The 20,105-nt window shown below is 38.2% G+C and overlaps 1 protein-coding gene across 1 annotated transcript in view; it reads right to left on the bottom strand.

The window, feature by feature from the left end:
• Window positions 1-20,105, bottom strand: part of LOC125491283 — an 89,325-nt gene that overhangs the window by 40,325 nt on the left and 28,895 nt on the right. Inside the window, exon 5 of the mRNA XM_048632854.1 lies at window positions 12,408-12,470. Coding sequence (XP_048488811.1) covers window positions 12,408-12,470 — 63 coding nt within the window. The remainder of the gene's footprint in view (window positions 1-12,407; window positions 12,471-20,105) is intronic.

The following is a 20,105-nucleotide window of genomic DNA, read 5'->3' as shown; positions in this document are numbered from 1 at the left end:
GAGTTGTGGACGTGTCACGATCGAGTCTTGGACTCTTAGGGCCACTTGCACAAACATTTAAATGTAGATTTAGTGTCAAATTTCGATTTTAGAAACGTCAATCCATATAAAATTTGACACTAAATCTAGATTTAATATGTTGTGCAAGTGGCCCTTAGAGATGACCGTTTATAAACGAAGTTAAAAAGCTCCGACAGTAAAAAGAATAACCCCCATTTTAGTAGAGCCAACTGTCAGTTTACAAGAGGTTTGCGAAGGGTCCTCGTGATACTCGAATTTTGTCCATCTGACATAAAGAGTGTTTCGATGTATGGTTAGTCGATTAAGCGCCCTCTTCTCACCCCTAAGATGCGGGTTCAAATCCCACCTTGTCTGAGTCTTAGCTTTTTTAAATATTTACGGTAAGATTTTTATTTAGTATCCCAATATTAATCCATTTAAATTAAATTGACGAGTAAACTTTTTAAGTTAAGTAAATACCTTACAGTTGAATAAGCAAGATGATAGAAGTATAATCCTTTTTAATTTACTCTATAGATACTGTTAATCCGTTTAAAGTGCGCAAACCTAATTCTCTCATTAAATAATATCTACTTATTGAAAAACGATTAAGTATACTTAAGCTTTTTAACGTCATCATAATAGTCACTTTTATAAATGCAGGATTCGAATTATAAATCTTTCAAATAGAGGAAAAAATTGACTAGGGCGGAAATAGTGGCACGAAAAAACAAAATTTTATTCATCCCCTCCTTTAGCGCCTTTTGCCATATTGAAAAACCAGTATCTGCTGAGTGACTGAGCCATCATTAGCTTTTTCAGTCTAGTCGCAATCTCACTATAAGGGGTGTAGTCACTACTATTCATTATAATGATCTAGTGCAATGCCGTTTATTAGACAAAGTATTGTAATCATTCATAAAATTTTCTGAATATGTGTAGGTATCAAACGGACGAAAGTATTCTATTCTTTAGATGACCGGATGGCGCAGCGGTTAGCAACGCTGACTCTTGTGCCGAAGGTCCCGGGTTCGATTCCCGGCCGGGGCAGTTTAAACACAGATATTTGTTCTCGGGTCTTGGATGTGCCCGTACAATGGCAATAGGCTCGCCCCCTATTACATTGGGACTAACATAAACACTAGCGAAAAGTGGGTGCAGCAATGCACATCTGCCTACACCGCAAGGGAGTACATTAGTACAAGGTGTGAGTGTTTATATTATATATTTATATCTATTCTATAGAAATTACACTCGCGGGCTATGAAAAAGTTCCGGAGACAATAGCACAAATTACTCCTAAACGGAAAAAGTTAGCTTTGTGACACCGTCTGCAATGTTGAAGTTATTAAAGTACATTTAACAGAGCTTCAGAATATTATAAAGTCAAAAAATAAAAAGGACCAAATTATCAATTAGGTACCTATATACAGGGTGTGTCTTTTATAGGTGCACATCCGGAAGTATTTCACAAAGCTTTTCATTCATCATTCAAGGTCATTATAACAAAAGTTGTTCAGAATGAACAGCTCTGTAACATACTTCCGGATATGCACCTACGAAAGACTCATCCTGTATTAAAAAAATCATATTGCAAATGGAACTTTTTCATTGCTTGTGAGTGTAGATAAATAAACGAAAGTACTTCGCGCCCCTACTAATCTGTGTAAGGAATGACGTCACTCTGCGACCAACGAACCGCGAGTGGATCTGAAAATGATTTACGGCTGATAGCAATAAAACCTTCATTCCTGAAAGATAAACGTGTGTGACCCACTTGTTTTATACTCCTCATAGTTTGTTGGTTTCCCTTTGATTGTTATTCTACAACCTTGCTACGTAGGTATGAGCACCTATAGCCTTGCTCGTTATAGGTTCGTAGGTACGTTTTCGATGTGTTTGATTTTTTATGTTGTATGGAAATCGATATTATAACTAAATGTGTATCTAATCTTATTCTCTTAACAGGTTAGGTTAGGTTCAGTTGTAGCTATCCTACCTACAACTATTTTGAGGGGCTAATATAATATTAAGTACTGATTACATATATATGTATAAGCATATAACATATTTTATTTAACAAAATAGGTACAAAAAGCCAATTAAAAACGCCTTGACTACGCATCTCGTCCCAATTTGGGCGCGAGCACAATTTGTTAAATTAATTCCACCTCTATTGTTTTACATTACAAAGACAAGATTAAACTTCCTTCGTTTGTTTCGCAATTAGGATAATTAGAACATAAAAGCTTTCGATAACGTACATAATTATCAGTTTCCGTACGTTCATTTAAAAAACCAAAAGAACGTCGCGTAAGTACTTACACTGATATTACTTAAATAAAAAGAAATTTGACCTACAAGCGGCTAGCAGGTTTTTAATCTCTATTCCTGAGGGAATAGGAAATGACAATTTATATTACTTACATACGTGCGTCACCAATATCAAGTCAAGAGAAGTGTTGGGTAGTATTTTGAATACTTAAGTAAATAGTAGGTACCTATACTATATTTAATAATTCGTACTATTACATAACATACACGTTATGATAGTAATAACGTATCCACGTAATGTCATAAAAACGAATAACTTAAAACCCGACTAGTTAACTGCAGACAAAGATAGTGAATATAAAATGAGGATTTGAGGAAACATTACATAGAGGTAGTTTCTAATCTTCACCACGAAATTATGTAGGTATGTACCGAAATCATTAATTGTGGAATCATAAAAATAAACTAGTACTACAATTATTGGATCTAAATCTAGTCTACGTTTTAATTTCACCTGGACTGGTCTAAAGCCAATACAATACAGAATACAGTGTAATTTTAGCGCTGGCCACAGGATTCTCCATTGCGGCGAATCACAAATTATGGCGGACGGATCAAACTTAGATTACGCTGTCCCGCATCTCCGATGAGATATTCAATGAAGATAGTGTGACAAGGATCAGGGGTTAACCACTAAGCTATTATTGATCGGAATGCTTCGAGGGCCGCGAACCTGTAGCTAATAAATTCAATTTATTGTAAAGCAATTTCAGAAAGGTCTGGAAATATCAGCCAGTTCGTCCGTAAAATGTAATTGAAACGCGTAATGTGTTTTCAGGTTGTTTTGGTTTGTCCGATACTTAATGTATTCTGTGATTGTGAATAAATACATTGATTTATCTCTGGAAATAAGCTGATATAATTTTTAGGGTACAGCAGGTACAGCTAACGTAGTCAGCTACTTTATTAGAGCTATACTTTTGTTCCTTGGCAGACTAACAAATTGACGGTTTGTGAGTTTGACAAGGTACAGAGTGTATGTGCAGCCACTTAGCAACTAATACGAGTATTGAGGCTGACCGAACCACCACCGAACATTATGGATCAATTATTGATTGGGTTTCACGTTTTCTAGATTGCATTGTACCTACAAGCTTACATTTAATTAAAAGAAACTCATTGGTATGGATTTATACCATAGTTTGAGTGAGATACGCGGCGTCTACCTGTTGATCTAGCTCGGCGCCTATCTGTGACGGTAAGTACCTAGGCTACCTAGGTTCTAGGTATCATAAAATAAAAACACAGAGAATGTAGGTAGGTTCTAAGTTTAGTCACGTTCTGACAGTAGGTTAGAATTGACTGAAAGCGGAAATGAAAATAGGTATTTTCGTCTCTGGATGCACACTGCACAGTGCGTTAAGTAAGTACCTAGGTACACCGTAATCTTAATTCTTAATTAATATTAAAGTACCTGCGACTGTCTGTCTGTCTGTTACGCCAAAACTACTGAACGGATTTGAATGAAATTTGGTATACAGATGGTCTAGACCTTGAGAAAGAATATAGGCTACTTTTAATCCCAGAATTCCCACGGGAAAACTTTTTAAGGCGAAGCTAAGCTCGCGGGAACAGCTAGTAAAAAATAAAAATCATGAGATATGTATTTAGTTTTTTTTTAAATATCATATTTTACAATCTATATTATATTGTGATATTCCAGTATTACAGTATTACATGCCCTTGAAGAATACCTACCTACATAATGTACATACACGGTAACGAAAACGAATATTCTTACCCTAACTGTAAGCCCCCAGGGTATAGTCAGAGTAGTTTGTCGTGATATGTTGTCGATACAGACAGATACCTGTCTAAAGCTCGGATCCATTACATTTCGCTATCCACCGTCACAGCTTTATTATGTTAAAATAATTACTAAATTCCTATCAAAGGAAAGGCACTATTCACAACATTGCGAAATACCACAGATACCAGGTACAACGAATAGTGTAGTGGTTAGTGACCCTGACTGCTATGCCGATCGATTCCCGGCCGGAGCCACCAACCCGCAAAAGGCCAGCGTGGTGGACTCGGCCTAAAATCTTCCTTCATTGAAAGGAGACCCGTGCCCCAGCAGTGGGGACTTCATGAGTTGTGATGATGTGATGATGATAACCCAGTCTCTATACATAATATAATAATAAAAATGAATTAAAGTGTTTGCGGAATCTCCCCGATTTGTGAGTAGCTTGAGTTTGTAATACTTGGATACCGATGTTGCTTATACAACGTATCCCTTGAGTGCTTATATGACGTCACTAGCTATACATCATACGAGGGCGGGTCAATAAGTCCGTGACTTTTATAATTTCCCGCCACTTAACTGAAAGAACAACACTGCTCCTGTCAACAAGCATCTGTCAGTAGACATCTGTCAAAATTTGCACAAGTTACGTCACTTGGTTTGTGTTTTACACCCGTTCTTAGCAACAACCGCGTGATTTAAAAACATAATGGAAAAAACTGAATTTCGTGTGCTCACTAAGCATGATTTTTTTACGGAAGAAAACCATAACTGAAACCAAGGCTAAGCTTGATAAAGATTATGGGGACTCTGCACCATCAATATCTATGGTTAAAAGTGGTTTACTGAATTCCGTTGTGGCCGTACAAGTACGGAAGATGCCGGACGTCCATGGCACCCAGTTGAGGTCTCTACACCTGAAATGATTGAAAAAATTCACGACATGGTGTTGGCCGATCGGAGATTGAAAGTGAAAGGGATAGTGGAAGCCACAGGGATATCACGTGGCTCACTGGTTTCAATTTTGAATGATCACTTGGGTATGAAAAAGCTTTCCGCAAGATGGCTGCCGCGTTTGCTCACAAACGCAATCGAATGACAACTTCGCAGAGGAGTGTTTGGCGTTGTTAAACCGAAATTCGGACGAGTTTTTGCGCCGTTTTGTATCCGTGGATGAAACGTGGATCCACCACAACACACCAGAGACCAAAAATCAGTCTAAACGGTGGGTTTCTCGGGGTGAATCGGCGCCAAAGAAGGCCAAGGTGGGTATTTTGATGACCTCGAGAAACCTCATTTTTTGGAAGGGATAAAAAAATTGCAGAAACTTTGCACAAAGTGTATAGAGCTCAAAGGAGACTACGTTGAAAAATAAATAAAAAAAATATCCAAAAACCAGTATTTTGTTCAAAAAGTCACGGACTTATTGACCCGCCCTCGTATTCCAGCGTCTATCAGTAATATGTACCATAACACTTCGCATCGCGTCGATAAGTTTGATCGTATCGATAGATCGATACCCGTTCAAGTGATTATACAGGGTTATTGGTAAGTAGACCGGACCCTTTCAGGAGGTGATAGAGGAAGGCATTTCCAATCGATTGAACCCAATAATGCTTTATCCTAAACTTAACCATTTTTGAGATATTTAATATTTAAGGTTTTTAAAATTTTTTGCCAAAATTTTATGCTTAAAACCGAAAATAAAAAAAACTAGCAATATTTCAATAATTTTTTTGGTTGTTTTGCATAAGTAACACTTTAATAAACTAATTAAAATAATCAAATGTACACTATTCGACTTAAATTAGACATAATACCTCAAAATAGTTAAACATTTTGAAAAAATATTCAAAACGCAAAAACAAATAAATTAAATTAAAAAAGATTTTCATATGTCATTTTTTTGTGCACTTCAGCTTAAAAACATGGTCAACTAATAAGCTTTCAAACAAGATGATTCAATACCAAATCGATTAAGGTATCACCAAGATATGGCCAAAACAACCAGAGAAAGCGGAGAAAACTGAGCAGGGGTTTCCATACTAAAGTTAACAGGACTGAAAACAATCAGACTTTTTACCTTTAAATTGGGCTAATTTTGATAGTTTTCCTGTTGAATTTTGTCCGTCTGTGCTGGTTGTTTTGGCTATATCTTGGTGATACCTAAATCGATTTGGTATTGAATTATGTTGTTTGAAAGCTTATTAGTTAACCATGTTTTTAAGCTGAAGTGCACAAAAAAATGTCATATGAAATTTTTTTTTAATTTAATTTATTTGTTTTTGCGTTTTGAATATTTTTTCAAAATGTTTAACTATTTTGAGGTATTATGTCTAATTTAAGTCGAATAGTGCACATTTGATTATTTTAATTAGTTTATTAAGGTGTTACTTATGCAAAACAACCAAAAAAATTATTGAAATGTGGCTAGTTTTTTTTATTTTCGGTTTTAAGCATAAAATTTTGGCAAAAAATTAAAAAAACCTTAAATATTAAATATCTTAGAAATGGTTAAGTTTAGGATAATGCATTATTGGGTTCAATCGACTGGAAATGCCTTCCTCTATCACCTTCTGAAAGGGTCCGGTCTACTTACCAATAACCCTGTATAGTGTCGTACTTTTATACGTCTCATACCTACATGTTCACTGTTCAGCAATAAATCTTGTCAGTGTACTGACAGAAACTACGTGGTATGTGTACGGTATGTATGTATATCGGTATCAGAACAGCAGTATTCTATAAGTAGGTATGTTCATACTATGGAATCGACCGGCTGCCTACATTTAAAGGTTAGTAGAATAAAGATAAAAATAGAAGAAAGGAAGGTAGGTAGAATTTCTCGAAGCCTGCACGCCTGCAGTCAATGTCGCCGCTAATCCTTACCACATTTTACTTCATATAAAGTGACTCTACTTTTTGAATAGTTTAAATATGAAACTATTTCAATATTTCTATAACATTACTTCTGAATAAGAGATGGGATACAAATTGCGATCGATAGTTTTTTATCGATAGACACTCCAGTTTATCGATAAAAAACGACGTGTCGAGAACATCACTAGCGTCATCCCCCGTGGTCGACCACAGGACAAAGGAAGCGCGGCGCAGTCCTGGCTCACTGGCTGCCAAAGAGAGAGAACCCTCATAACACGTCTGTACGGATAGATGTACAGTCAGCTGCATAAGAAGCTATATACAGGGTGTTGCAAAAAGGGTGTACTAAGCCGAAACCAGCATGTGCATTGTGCAGCGTTTAATATCTAAGCCCGAATCTGAAACCAGAATTTCTAAATTCGCGAAAAAAAAACATTCTCCATAGTAAAAAGTAACGTGACCAACTAAGTTTCTATGGAAAATGTCACATGCTGCACATGCTGGTTTCGGCTTAGTATACCCTTAATACCGTGGATACACTTCTGTACCTTGTTAAACTGACGAACGGTCAATGTTTCAATGAATGGATAGAAAGGCGGTTTGTTAGATTGACAAGGTACAAAAGTGTACAGCTACTTATGCAGCTGACTGTACCGGTGAAGCTTGGCAGAAACCCGGAAATGACATGTCCAAATCTTTGTCGGCAGAGTTTATTGCTGTTGAGGTTGATCTGCTATCTGTAGGAACGACTTTTGGGTTTGTTTGATTTTGAATGTGAAAGTCATCGGGTACTTTTGATTCTAACAGCAATTTTATTTCAAAATGTTAATAAAATTTATACTTACCTAATAAAAAGTAAAATATTTATAAAGAAGTCATGATTAAAGTTTACAATTAAAATATTAATTAAGTCTAGTTCATTAATATCTATACTATATTCGCGTCTGCTTTAGTTCTCCTCAAAGAAAGTAATATAATTTCTCAAATAAAGAAGAAACTTTTAGAAGGCACACAGTGGAAAAGTAAAGTGGTACGAATCGAGTTTATAGCGATATACATTATTTATATAAAGTCTATTCTATCCTCTGCGGGGGTGTAGCCTGGCTCCTTCGGCTGGAATCTTTGAGAATATCCCCTTATGGTATGAAGTAGGCATAAGCTTCGGACCATTTCCCACCACGCTGCCGCTGTGCCAGGTCCACGGCGGATTGGTGGGTCCAGACGTATAGGTGCGCTAAGTCTAGATTGAAAGATTCCCACGGCCTATCAAATGAGAGGACAAGACACTACGAGTTTTTAATATAATAGATTATGATAAATTATATTCAAAACTCAAGTAAAAGCAACATTTTACTATTAGCAAAAAGGGCATTTCATATAGTTATTAATTGGTATTTTTGACTAGTCAGACAGAGCTTGTGGCGATATGATATTATTGGCTACATTTATTTTAATTTAAATATTGAACCGTTATAAGTAAGTTATAAGTAAAAGCACAATATTAGACAATAACGAGCAACTTCCTCAACTCAACCGAGGTGTGAAACAACAAGTTTTCACGCCCGGGTCGTTTCTAGTGATGGGGTAAAACATTCCGTGATACCGCGATAATACGAGTACCAATGTGCCGTTTTCCTTGTGTCGTGATAACATAGTGTAGAGTACTGTCAAATATTGCACAGACAGAGCAAAGAGGGTGACGTTTTAAACTAAGAATAAAAACTCACTACTTTTAAAAGTATCTCTATTTAGTCTAGTTTACAAGTCCAGAATGTTTATTTTCGAAGCATCGTTGTGTTAGGGAACGCATGAGGACAGCTATAGAATTTCGACCGTTGAAATAAGATGTGAGCTGACATAAAATATGTGTTCTGAGGGTTTGACAGTTTAGTGCAACTCAGACAGCGCCATCTTTTTTTCCAAAACTGTAAACTTCTATTTTAACACACGGCTCATTATGATTATGACGGCTGATTATGAACCTAGTTACATGCCAGATGTGTAGTTGAACAAAACAAATATACGAAAGAAGCAATACTGAAGTAAAATTTGTATTCAACATTTTAAAGTCTTTTATTTAGTAGTACACATTTTTTTACATTATTACTTTTTTAAATGTATATGGGTGTTAGTGAATAGGTATAGGTACACTGGTACATCTCTAATTGTTCCAAGGCACCACCCGTAACGCAAATTACATTAAAAATTCACAAAATTCACGCCGAGCAATCTTCTTATAATCAGAATTATTAAAAGTTCCAAACAACTTTACGAAAGGGTTTTACTAAAGCGTCACTTTTACTCAGCTACCGTCCAGCCAAAGTATGCTTTTACAGTAAATTTAAATTAAATACTTATCAAGAAAGCGAAGATGTTAAAATATATATTATTGAGACGAAGTATGGATTTAGATCCATAATATAATGTAGACTTAATCCTTTCAAGACTGAAGGTTGTCGAGATTGGCCAGCCGGGATAAGCGGATCAATTGATACTGTTGACCCACGGCCCTACCTGGACAATAGATCAGATATGAGGCTTAAAAAGCCTTTTGATGGACGGCAAAATCGAACAAAGGCCAGCTTAGTATTCAACGCAAACGTGCAGCAATCGCGCGACATTCAGTCAGATAAAACGAACTTGCTTGTTTCGAAAATTACAAAACGGGAATTTTCGTAAGCTTTCGGAGCTATAAAATCAAATTTGGTTTTTCGGTGGTGATGCTAAGAGCGGGGATCTCTATGTAATTAATTTATCGTCCATTTGTCGCAGTACCACTTTGCGCGGAGGGTTCGTTGTCTCGGTGCTTTTAAAAAAGGGCAACAAACGGTTAAGTGGAAGAAATGGGACAGGCGCAGCGTTGGCCGTGAACATAATCACTCCATTGACGGCTCTAAACCGCATTATTGTTAGCGGATATTGATTACGACTGTTCCTTTAGGGGTCGTAAACCATATTACTGTATGTTATTAAACTCACATTGTAGTTTATTGGTATAGAAATTGATATGACAGCGGCGTGTGGGTGCCGGCTGCGTCTTCCTTGTGAGTTGTGAGACTTCAAAGTAAAACGAGAGATTGTATTGTATTTGTATGTTTCAGACCCTTTCTTTCACCATTTATTCCCGTCATTTTATTCATTTATTTCCACATGAGATACACATATAATTATGTAATTCATTCATGTAGCACCTAAAAGAGAATGTAAGACAACGTGAGCAGGCTTTTTTTGTAGCTGAATTAATATGAAGTGTATTTTATATTGCAATGTAAATGCTATTTCGTCCAACTTGATATATTTTTTCTGCCCTTCGTGCTCAAATCCTTTACCTATATTATTTTCGTTCGAATCGGACTAGAGTTGTCTAGACGGTTGACAATATTTTCTGAATTTAAATGTGTCCATATTTACATGAATGCTTCCTAGGCCTACTACTACGCTAGTGATCTTAGTAGTGATCTCACTATGATATGCTTTTATAAACAATACGAACTAGATGATGTGTCACACACAAAACAAAGCTAAATACTGACCGAATTATGTCTGTCAAACCGGGATAAACCTTTTAGGTTCAATGAGGGTTCAACCCAATGACAACCATTGTACTAATGAATAAAGTCACAAATCTTCTAAACTAACTAGGTCATTCGAAATAAGAGCTAACTTGGGAAGTGAGGTGTTATTGGCCGAGGTCGAGACGTTTCTTTGGCGAATCTTCATCTAGTTCGTATTGTTTATAAAAGTACCTATGTAATCTGTAACTATAAATAGAGCTGAGCTTATTGCTTCTTGCAAGTAGGTTAGATAATATTATGTTTGTATTCAATATTGCGTATGCTATATTGTATTTAGGTATATATTAATTGCTTCATCTTTATTTCGATAGATCTTAGATACCAATAGCTATTAATTTTACAGAAAATTAAAAGCTATTGGTATCTAAAAAGAGCTATGATACCAGAGCTTATCTTATAAATACACTTTAAACTTATAACTCGCCTTGCTGTCATTTATGACCATAATATACCCGCGAGCAATGAAAAAGTACCACCTGCCATTGCCGTTTCATATATCAATGGAACTTTTTCATCGTTCCCGAGTGTAATATCACAAAATAGTCGCTAGCCGCACAGTTGCCGTGTTGGGTAAAAGCTTACGTAGCGTACTTGAAGTAACGAAAAAAGTATCTCCCTATGAATGAAAAAATAAATATACAACCAAACCGCTTTTCTGGCAAGTTAGACCAACTTTCGTAGAAGGAGATGACTTATAAATTTATTTTTTATAGGAACGCTTTACTGTAAGTTTGAAACAAGCTGGGTCCACATTTGTATCATAGCCGTATATCGTTTCTTCGTAGTGTAGCCTCGGCTCGTAGCACGAACATGATCGCTAGTTTGAACGTTAATCCTATCTAATATTATGAATGCGAAAGTAACTTTGTCTGTCTGTCTGTCTGTTACTCTTTCACGCCAAAACTACTGAACGGATTTGAATGAAATTTGGTATACACGTTGTACATATAGTCTAGACCCTGAGGAAGAACCTAGGCTACTTTTTATCCCGGAATTACCACGGGAAAACTTTTTAAGGCGAAGCGAAGCTCGCGGGTACAGCTAATTCTAAATAAATAGAAGCCAGATTCTCTTGTTACAAACACAATCATGAAACCGTAAAACTGGATTTATTGACACAAAGCTAATATCAGAAACTTTTACATAATGTAGGTACGTTTTGCCGTATTTTTCAAATAAATTCATCGTCAAATTGAAAAAATTTAAAATTGGTAAGTATGTTTAAAAGCGGTGTCTTTCGAACATCTACCACTGAATGCATTAATTCTATAAGAATAAACATTTTTTTAACGGACCCTCAAAAACGACGCATCGTATATTTAAGATCTAACTTGAAAATTACAGCTTTTACGTATTGCGTTCAAATGATTTAAGTGACCATGTTCATGTCATGATATGAACCAAGGCTACGATAGGTGTTGGTTAATATAAATGTGACTACGAAATGTCCTTCTTTAGGTTCTTATTATTAAATTCTTTATTGCACAAATTTTGTATATAGGCGAACTTAATGCTAAAAGCATTCTCTTCCGGTTAACCTTGGGCGTTGTGGAGAAAGTGATAGGTAGTGCGAAAGACAATGAGGACAGTTTAATTCTGTTTAATATCTACATTAAACATTAAATTAATTTTTGAAACCATGTTTGAACATCCTGTAGAAGAACAGTCGCAAGATCATGTAATTCGCCGTGCATCAAAACTACCTACATCGCATTCATATTTCACATAGTTTCATGTAAAGAAAACTAATTTTAATTCCGTAATCTCACGGGATTTTTCAAATAGGTACGTAGCGAAGCTCGCAGGCAATTGCTAGTTGGTAAACATGTTCAAATTATCTAAGAAATAATATAAAATATGTAAGTACTTACGTTCAAACCGATGATGAAGAAATCCATTGTGAACAGGAACGATGTTATGGGATTGAAATCCATCTGCAAAAGAAAATATTACCTCCATCATTATTTGCTCGGAACGTAGGATCTTCAAGGGAGCTTTAAATAATGGCTATTAAGTTGAAATAACTATTCTTATAAATATTCACAACAGTTTTTGAAATATGTATTACAATATTAATTTCACGTTTAAACACAGATCTAAAATAAAATTGTTTTTAAATCAAATTTTAAATACATTTACAATTTTTGTACTAACAAGCGTTTAAAAGGCGGCTAAATATTTAGTTTTCACCCAATTAGACTATCCTTAAATTAATAAACAAAAACTGTGAATTGAATCAATCCCCCTGTTATCTTACTGGCTCAAAAGTTGCCTTAATTTCTTCTGCAGCCACTCTGGATGGCTCGGGATATTCTTTGAGCCAAAGGGGTTACTCTATCTATACTTACGAAAAACGAACGAACGAGAGTTGTCGTACCATCGGCACGTTTAATACGACAGATAGAGTCGTGGCTCTCTCAGAAGCTTAGTTTTTCGTCATATAGAGTGACCCTCAGGTAAGATCCGGGGCGGCGGTTTTTGAAATAATTATTTATGTACAATTTTACATACATCCCACCCGGTTCACAATTACGGGTCTTTTGTATCAGCGAGCATGTGTATGCGTGTGTGTGTGTGTGTGTAGGCTGTTTACCACAATCGTGGGATAATTGGGGCACACTCAAAGAAGAATCCCACTAAAGAGACCAGACTGTTCTCGCTGGCTTTAATTAGTTTTCCTCAGTTCCAAACTTGGGTAAAGTAATTACCTACGGAGCACTTATAACTGTTCTGTTATTTAAGATCTTAAACGGTGCAGTCCGAGTCCACTGGGCTTGACTTTGACACAGTCTTTATTTATCGTTAGTCTAGCTAGAGTAGTCTAGAACACAACTAGTTATACTTTATACTTTCAAATCCTACTCACTCTTGGTATCTTGTAGGTTGTAACTATTCGTCGCCATACTGCCATAAATAATTTCATAATGTCACCCAGGTAAATAGCCAGAAAGGGTGGAACAATTTCACTCATATCATTTTCTTTTTTGTACGATCAATTAATAATAATTAAAACAGAAAGTGTTTCGAATTGTGTGGTGTCGATATTTTAAACTATTTTAAAGCACCGAGGAAATATCGCCCTTTTTTATTTCTTTATATATCGAGTACCTACCCCACGCAGAAATAACCTATAAGTGCTCTTATGCATTTTATAATGCAAAAATTTTATAATGGAATTTATGAGCTACTGAAATTTTTAGTTCATATTTTCAATCTGCCATTCATCTCAATTTTATTATGAGCATCGCCGTGGGCAGTGCATTCTCTCAGTAAACTAACTTTAGAAGCTAATACCTACGTGCTAATACTATTAACTTTATAGTTCTCAATATATTTAAGATTTGAGTAAAATTAACTGTTGAGGTTAAATAATTCATATTAGTGAAATCTATGGTTTCACGAATTTTCAAAATAAGGACGAAAGATGTTTAGAATAAATCTCTTTGACCTTTTTCTAGGGCGTATTATAATAATTGATATACGGGCTGAATTTTGTTTTTTCTCATTTATTGTAGATACACACTATATTTCCATAACGTTCTCATTTCCTCTTACAAAAAGTTGGTCACCTATGACGGTCCGATGGTGTAGTGGTTAGTGACCCTGACTGCTATGCCGAAGATCGCGGGTTCGTTTCCCGGCTGGGGCAGATATTTGTTTAAAGACAGATATTTGTATTCGGGCCTTGGGTGTTGATATTTTTATTTAATATACGTATCTATCTATGTATTTGTGTAGATATATCAGCTGCCGATACCCGTAATTCAGGCTCTGCCTAGTTTGGGGTCGGATGGCCGGTGTGAGATGTCCTCACACATTAATATAATATTACTGTCGGTCGTGTGCCCCCTTATACCACGACCGGTTTATGTGTTATTTCTCAATTTTCCAGAAAATCCTGTGCGCTGGTTGAAATGAATTCAATATTCTCTTTGATAAGCAAAGCTAGCAATAGCAAACGCTTTTGCTGTCTCACAGGAAAGTAGAATAACAAGTGTTGCTTAATGTGTTATGGCAGGTGCAGGTATGGCATTGGCGGAAAATGCATAAAGATTTTATAACATATTTTTATTTCTCAGATTGTCTTCTCTAGAACATGTCTGGTGAATGACCAGTGAGCGGTGTGTCTGCAGGATGTTCAAAAAGTGTATTGTAAGACGGATGGAGGAGGGTGACTCAAAGACTAATTTTGATCGACTTTTACTCTAAAGCTTTTGATGGAAGTGCTACTCCTACATTCAAACTTTGGTGTTTAGGTAAATAGGTATGCTAAGTAATCTAGTAAAATCAAGACAATTAAATTACCTAATTAGGTACTTATTTAATATTACGTAATTTACGTGTGAGCTGAACAAAAGCTTATCTGAGCTAGGTTCGTTGAACTATGTAAGTAGATACCTCAACTAACCAACTCAGTTGTAACTTACAAAATAACATAAAGAAAATAACCGAGTTGAGATAAAGTTTTGCTGAACTATGACAGCTAGATGTACCTACCTACCTATATACCTAGTAGGTATTATTACCTATTTATTATAGGTGTACGGTTAGCTGCATAAAAAGCTATACACTTCTGTACCTTGTCAAACTGACGAACCGTCAATGTTTCAATAAATTGATAGGCAGTTTCAGATTGACAAGGTACAAAAGTGTATAGCTACTTATGTAGCTGACTGTACATCGGAAATTCGTTGAATTTATTGTTAAATATAATGGTATTAATTTCAGATTTAATCATCATGACATGAAAGCATGACTATTCAATATTTGTTTAATGCCAAACACATACGGCTTAATAATATGGCTCAATTTCTGATGAAATCCAAGATGTTGACTTACGAACACATTCCTACATACCTCAAGTTTAAACCAGAATACACCATTTACATTTATTACATATAACATTATTTTAACCGTTTACCAAATATAACGACACGTATTTTTAGAGGTCTCAATGGACCTTCAGATTCATAAACAAACAAATAAACGATTAGAGATTTATTCGTGAATGAACCTAATTCCTCTTTTCCGGTACAGAAGCCCTACGATAAATAAAATTGAAATTAAAATATACAATACTTACAAAAAAATGTCCAAATATCTTGTAGCCTTTTTCAACCTGGATCAATTGTAGCAATAATATTATTGCGAACTAAATGTGCGAATCGGACGAGGCGATCGGACGGGGAATTCAGCGGATATTCGCAGATAGAGGGTAAATAACGGTGTGAATTTGTTTTCGAAACAGGTTACAGATAAAATTGCATCTCATATATTTTGCAGCTGTCCGCTGCTATTTTGCAATTGCAAAAATACACATGATATTACATATGCTCATGGGTCACGGCTATATCGTCTGCGTGGACCCAAAGGGGTAGCCAGAAGTGACTTGTGATGAGAGTTATCGGGTAAGTGGGCAACCCGACTGTCAGATGTTTTCAAGCCGCCCGAAGGCCTCTGACTAGGCTTAACGACTGCTGTCGAAGCAGCAACCCACGGCCTAACATGCCGTCCGAAGCACGGACGCGTCCAGAAAAGAACCACTTGAAATCGGTCACCCATCCAATGGCTGACCGTACCACGTGTTGCTTAACCTCAGTGATCAGTTACGATCACTGAAGCCCGCTCGACTACGGACGCGTCGACCGATTTTCTCTCTCTCTCTCTCAGCCTTCCGTAGTCCACTGTTGGACATAGGCCTCTCCTAACGATCGCCACCCCAAACGGTCACCCGCCATCTGCATCCAGCGGCTTCCCGCTACCTTCCGCAGATCATCAGACCAACGGGTTGGGGGGCGACCGACACGCCGTTTGCCGACACGGGGTCTCCACTCCAGAACCTTTCTACTCCAGCGGTCGTCGGCTCTGCGGGCTACGTGGCCAGCCCATTGCCATTTCAGCGTGCTAATCCTTTTGGCTATGTCGGTAACTTTAGTTCTCCTGCGGATTTCTTCATTACGAATCCTATCTCGCAGGGACACGCCTAACATAGCCCTTTCCATAGCACGCTGAGCAACTCTGAGCTTGTGGATAAGCCCTTTGGTGAAGCACCACGTCTCGGCTCCGTAAGTCATCACTGGCAACACGCACTGATTGAAAACTTTTGTTTTCAGACACTGAGGTATGTTTTCAGTGAAGATGTGTCGTAATTTCCCGAACGCTGCCCATCCGAGTTGGATTCTACGAGCTACCTCTTTATCGAAGTTGGATTTACCTAATCGGATCACTTGTCCTAGGTAGGGATACTGATCAACAACTTCGATGGTGACACCTCCTACAGTTACGGGCGATGATGAAACATGTTCGTTCGACATGACCTTTGTCTTGTCCATGTTCATTTTCAGCCCAACTTGTTTAGAGGCATCATTGAGGTCTGTGAGCATTTCGCCCAACTCCTCCAGCGTTTCCGCCATAATAACTATGTCATCAGCAAATCGTAGATGAGAGATATATTCGCCATTGACGTTAATGCCCAGTCTTTTCCACTCTACAAGCTTAAAAACATCTTCCAGTGCACAGGTGAACAGTTTCGGAGAAATAACATCTCCCTGTCTCACGCCCCTTTGCAACTGGATCGGTTTTGTGCTATGTTCGTGTAATCGAACTGACATTGTGGCAGCATTGTACATACATCTCAACACCTCGATATAGCGATAGTCTATATGGCACCGCTGAAGGGATTGAAGCATCGCCCAGAGCTCAATAGAATCAAAGGCTTTCTCATAGTCCACAAACGCTAGACATAAAGGTAGATTATACTCCTCGGTCTTCTGTATAACCTGCCGAAGCGTGTGTATGTGATCTATGGTACTATAGCCTTTTCGGAACCCGGCTTGTTCGGGTGGCTGGAAGTCGTCGAGTCTTTTCTCGAGACGATTCGTAATAACTCTCGAAAACAGCTTGTACACATGGCTCAGAAGTGCAATGGGTCTATAATTCTTCAATAGGGCTTTGTTGCCTTTCTTGAAGAACAAAGTCACTACACTTCTGCTCCATGCCTCCGGGCTTGTGCCTTCGAGTATGACGGAATTAAACAGCCTCCGAAGTGCTATTAAAATCGGTCTACCGCCGGCTTTCAGAAGTTCTGTCGTTATTCCATCATCTCCCGGAGCTTTGTTGTTTTTTAGCTGTTTGAGAGCTATACTAATCTCGTCTAGACTGACGTCCGGAATATCTTCGGTATAGTGTCGGGTGAGTGGCGCTCGGCTGTCGTGAGCACCGCTGGTAATAGGGTTTTGTGTTGTGGTGTATAACTGTCCGTAGAATCTCTCAATTTCTCCCAGAATTTCGGGCACTGATGAAACGGTGTTGCCAGTGTCGGTCTTCAGTTGGGTCAACAGAGTCTGCCGAACAGATCGATCTCTAGCAAAGACTTTGGAGCCCTTGTTTTGCTCTATTGCGTCTTGAATGCGCTTGCAATTGTAGCGTCTCATATCGCAACGTCTTGCTTTGGCGATCTGTCTGTTTAGACGTCTTTATTCGACCATATCAACTGAAGACTGCAACCTCATTTCTCTCCGTTCTCTTATGAGACTCAGAGTCCCATCTGAGAGTTTTTGAGGTCCTCGGTTGGTTCGGGACGAAAAATATTTCGATCCTACCTCTCGGACAGTTTCCACAAACCTATTGTTTAAATCGTCAACTGTAACGCAATTCTCTAAACATATCAGGCGGTCGCAAAGCTCAGACTGAAAGCTTTCGGGATCCTGGATTTGAGCAGGAGTAGGACGGAGCGTGGACTTCATTAGACGGGAGCGTTCTATTTTGCAGTTTATATTCAAAGTGCCTCTTACGAGTCGGTGATCGCTGCCGGTCTTAACCCTACTGATCACTGAGACATCATTGAATATGTGCTTCTTATCCGTCAATATGAAGTCGATCTCGTTTTTAGTCTTCCCATCGGGGCTAATCCACGTCCACTTCCTTTGTGGCTTCTTCTTGTAGAAGGAGTTCATCATATAGAGGCCCTCCTTCTCCAAGAAGTCAGCCAGCATTTGCCCACGATGGTTCCTGACTCCAAATCCATGTGACCCCACTTTCGTCTCGCCGCCTTCTTGTTTTCCGAGTTTCGCGTTAAAGTCTCCCATCACCACCGTGAAATGAGTAGTGAACTTACGCAGGGCAGACGATACGTCTTCATACGCAAGTTCGACCTCATCATCGGTGTGCTTAGATGTGGGTGCGTAAACCTGTATGACCTTCATTGAGTATCGTTTAGATATTCTCAGGATGAGGTACGCAACCCGTGTCGACACACTTCCGATTTCAACGATGTTGTTGACGAGGGACTTGTTGACGATGAACCCGACACCCCCTTGGGACAGTTGGTCGCCCTCCCGGTGGTACAGCAAGTTTCCGGACTGGAGAATTTCCGTATCCTCTCCCTCTCGTCGGACTTCGGATAACCCTATAATGTCCCATTTTAACTTGCTGATTTCCTCTTCCAGCTCCTCTATCTTCACGTCTTCCCTCAGTGTCCGTGCGTTATATGTTGCCAGGTGCAAGAGTCGGTTGGGCTGGTAGCCGACTCTCTGCCGGAGATTCTTCGCACCCCCTGAACCGATTTTCACTGTACATTAAATTGTACTCACGTGTACAATTGCAATGCACTAAGGGCACACCTTTAGAAAGATTTTATTTAAATCGTTCGTAGGAGAGACAGAGAGAGATCCTATCCAAAACATTCTTTCAGCGTCCTTTACAATGAAAAAATGAGAAACACGTGTAGGTTTATGGCAAAGCAAAAACAACAATAAAACATCGGTCTGCATCACAAATTCCTTCAGTCCTCCGGCCAAGGCCAAACACACACACACACACATGCTGGGCATAGTTCGACTGCAGCAAACTATGCCGCACGCTCGCTTTGTCTAAAGTCTAAACCGCCAAGTTCAACCAACGCAGGCGGACGCAGCACTCCTTGGAGTTTCCAATGCAATAATGAACTGGAACCTTAATCGTTAATAACGTAACCAACGTTAAAAAATCCTGACATTCAACACTAATAAGTCACATAGGTATATTTTGAGTAGATTTTCATGAAAATTGGCTAAAACACTCAGGTTAAAAAAACAAAACGAACATCAGTTCAGCCTTTTTGAAGCTACGCAGACACTTTAAACTTATCACTCCTCTTTTTCCGTCGGGGCTTCAAATGGTTACGCGAGAAACTTCAAACTCTTTTCCGAGCCACGCTATACTAACTAGGAGCGACCGATATTCAACTTTTGCGATATCCCCATACTTATAGCAATCGTATCTCGTATCTGAGCCGCTCCGAATAGGGCCCCCTGGTTTAATGTTTATACACGAGTCCGCTATCATCGAGGTAACAACTGTTACAAGCAACAACTGGGATTCTAGGGCTTGCATTGATTCCACCGTACGTTCAAGGTCAAGACAACTTGGCACTGGATGCGGAACATCTGTCAATAAATTAGACATGAACTTGAACTATTTGTTGTCTTCTACTCGGGCTGCAGACTGCACGAAGTATGCGTCTTGTTGTTTCGTAGCAGATTCAGGGTTAAGAAACAAAACAACAATTCATGTGTCTCTCTTGATCTCTT

The sequence above is a fragment of the Plutella xylostella genome, chromosome Z (genome assembly GCF_932276165.1).
Source record: "Plutella xylostella chromosome Z, ilPluXylo3.1, whole genome shotgun sequence".
In the NCBI taxonomy this organism is placed as follows: domain Eukaryota; kingdom Metazoa; phylum Arthropoda; class Insecta; order Lepidoptera; family Plutellidae; genus Plutella; species Plutella xylostella.
This window is presented reverse-complemented; position numbering and strand designations above follow the sequence as displayed.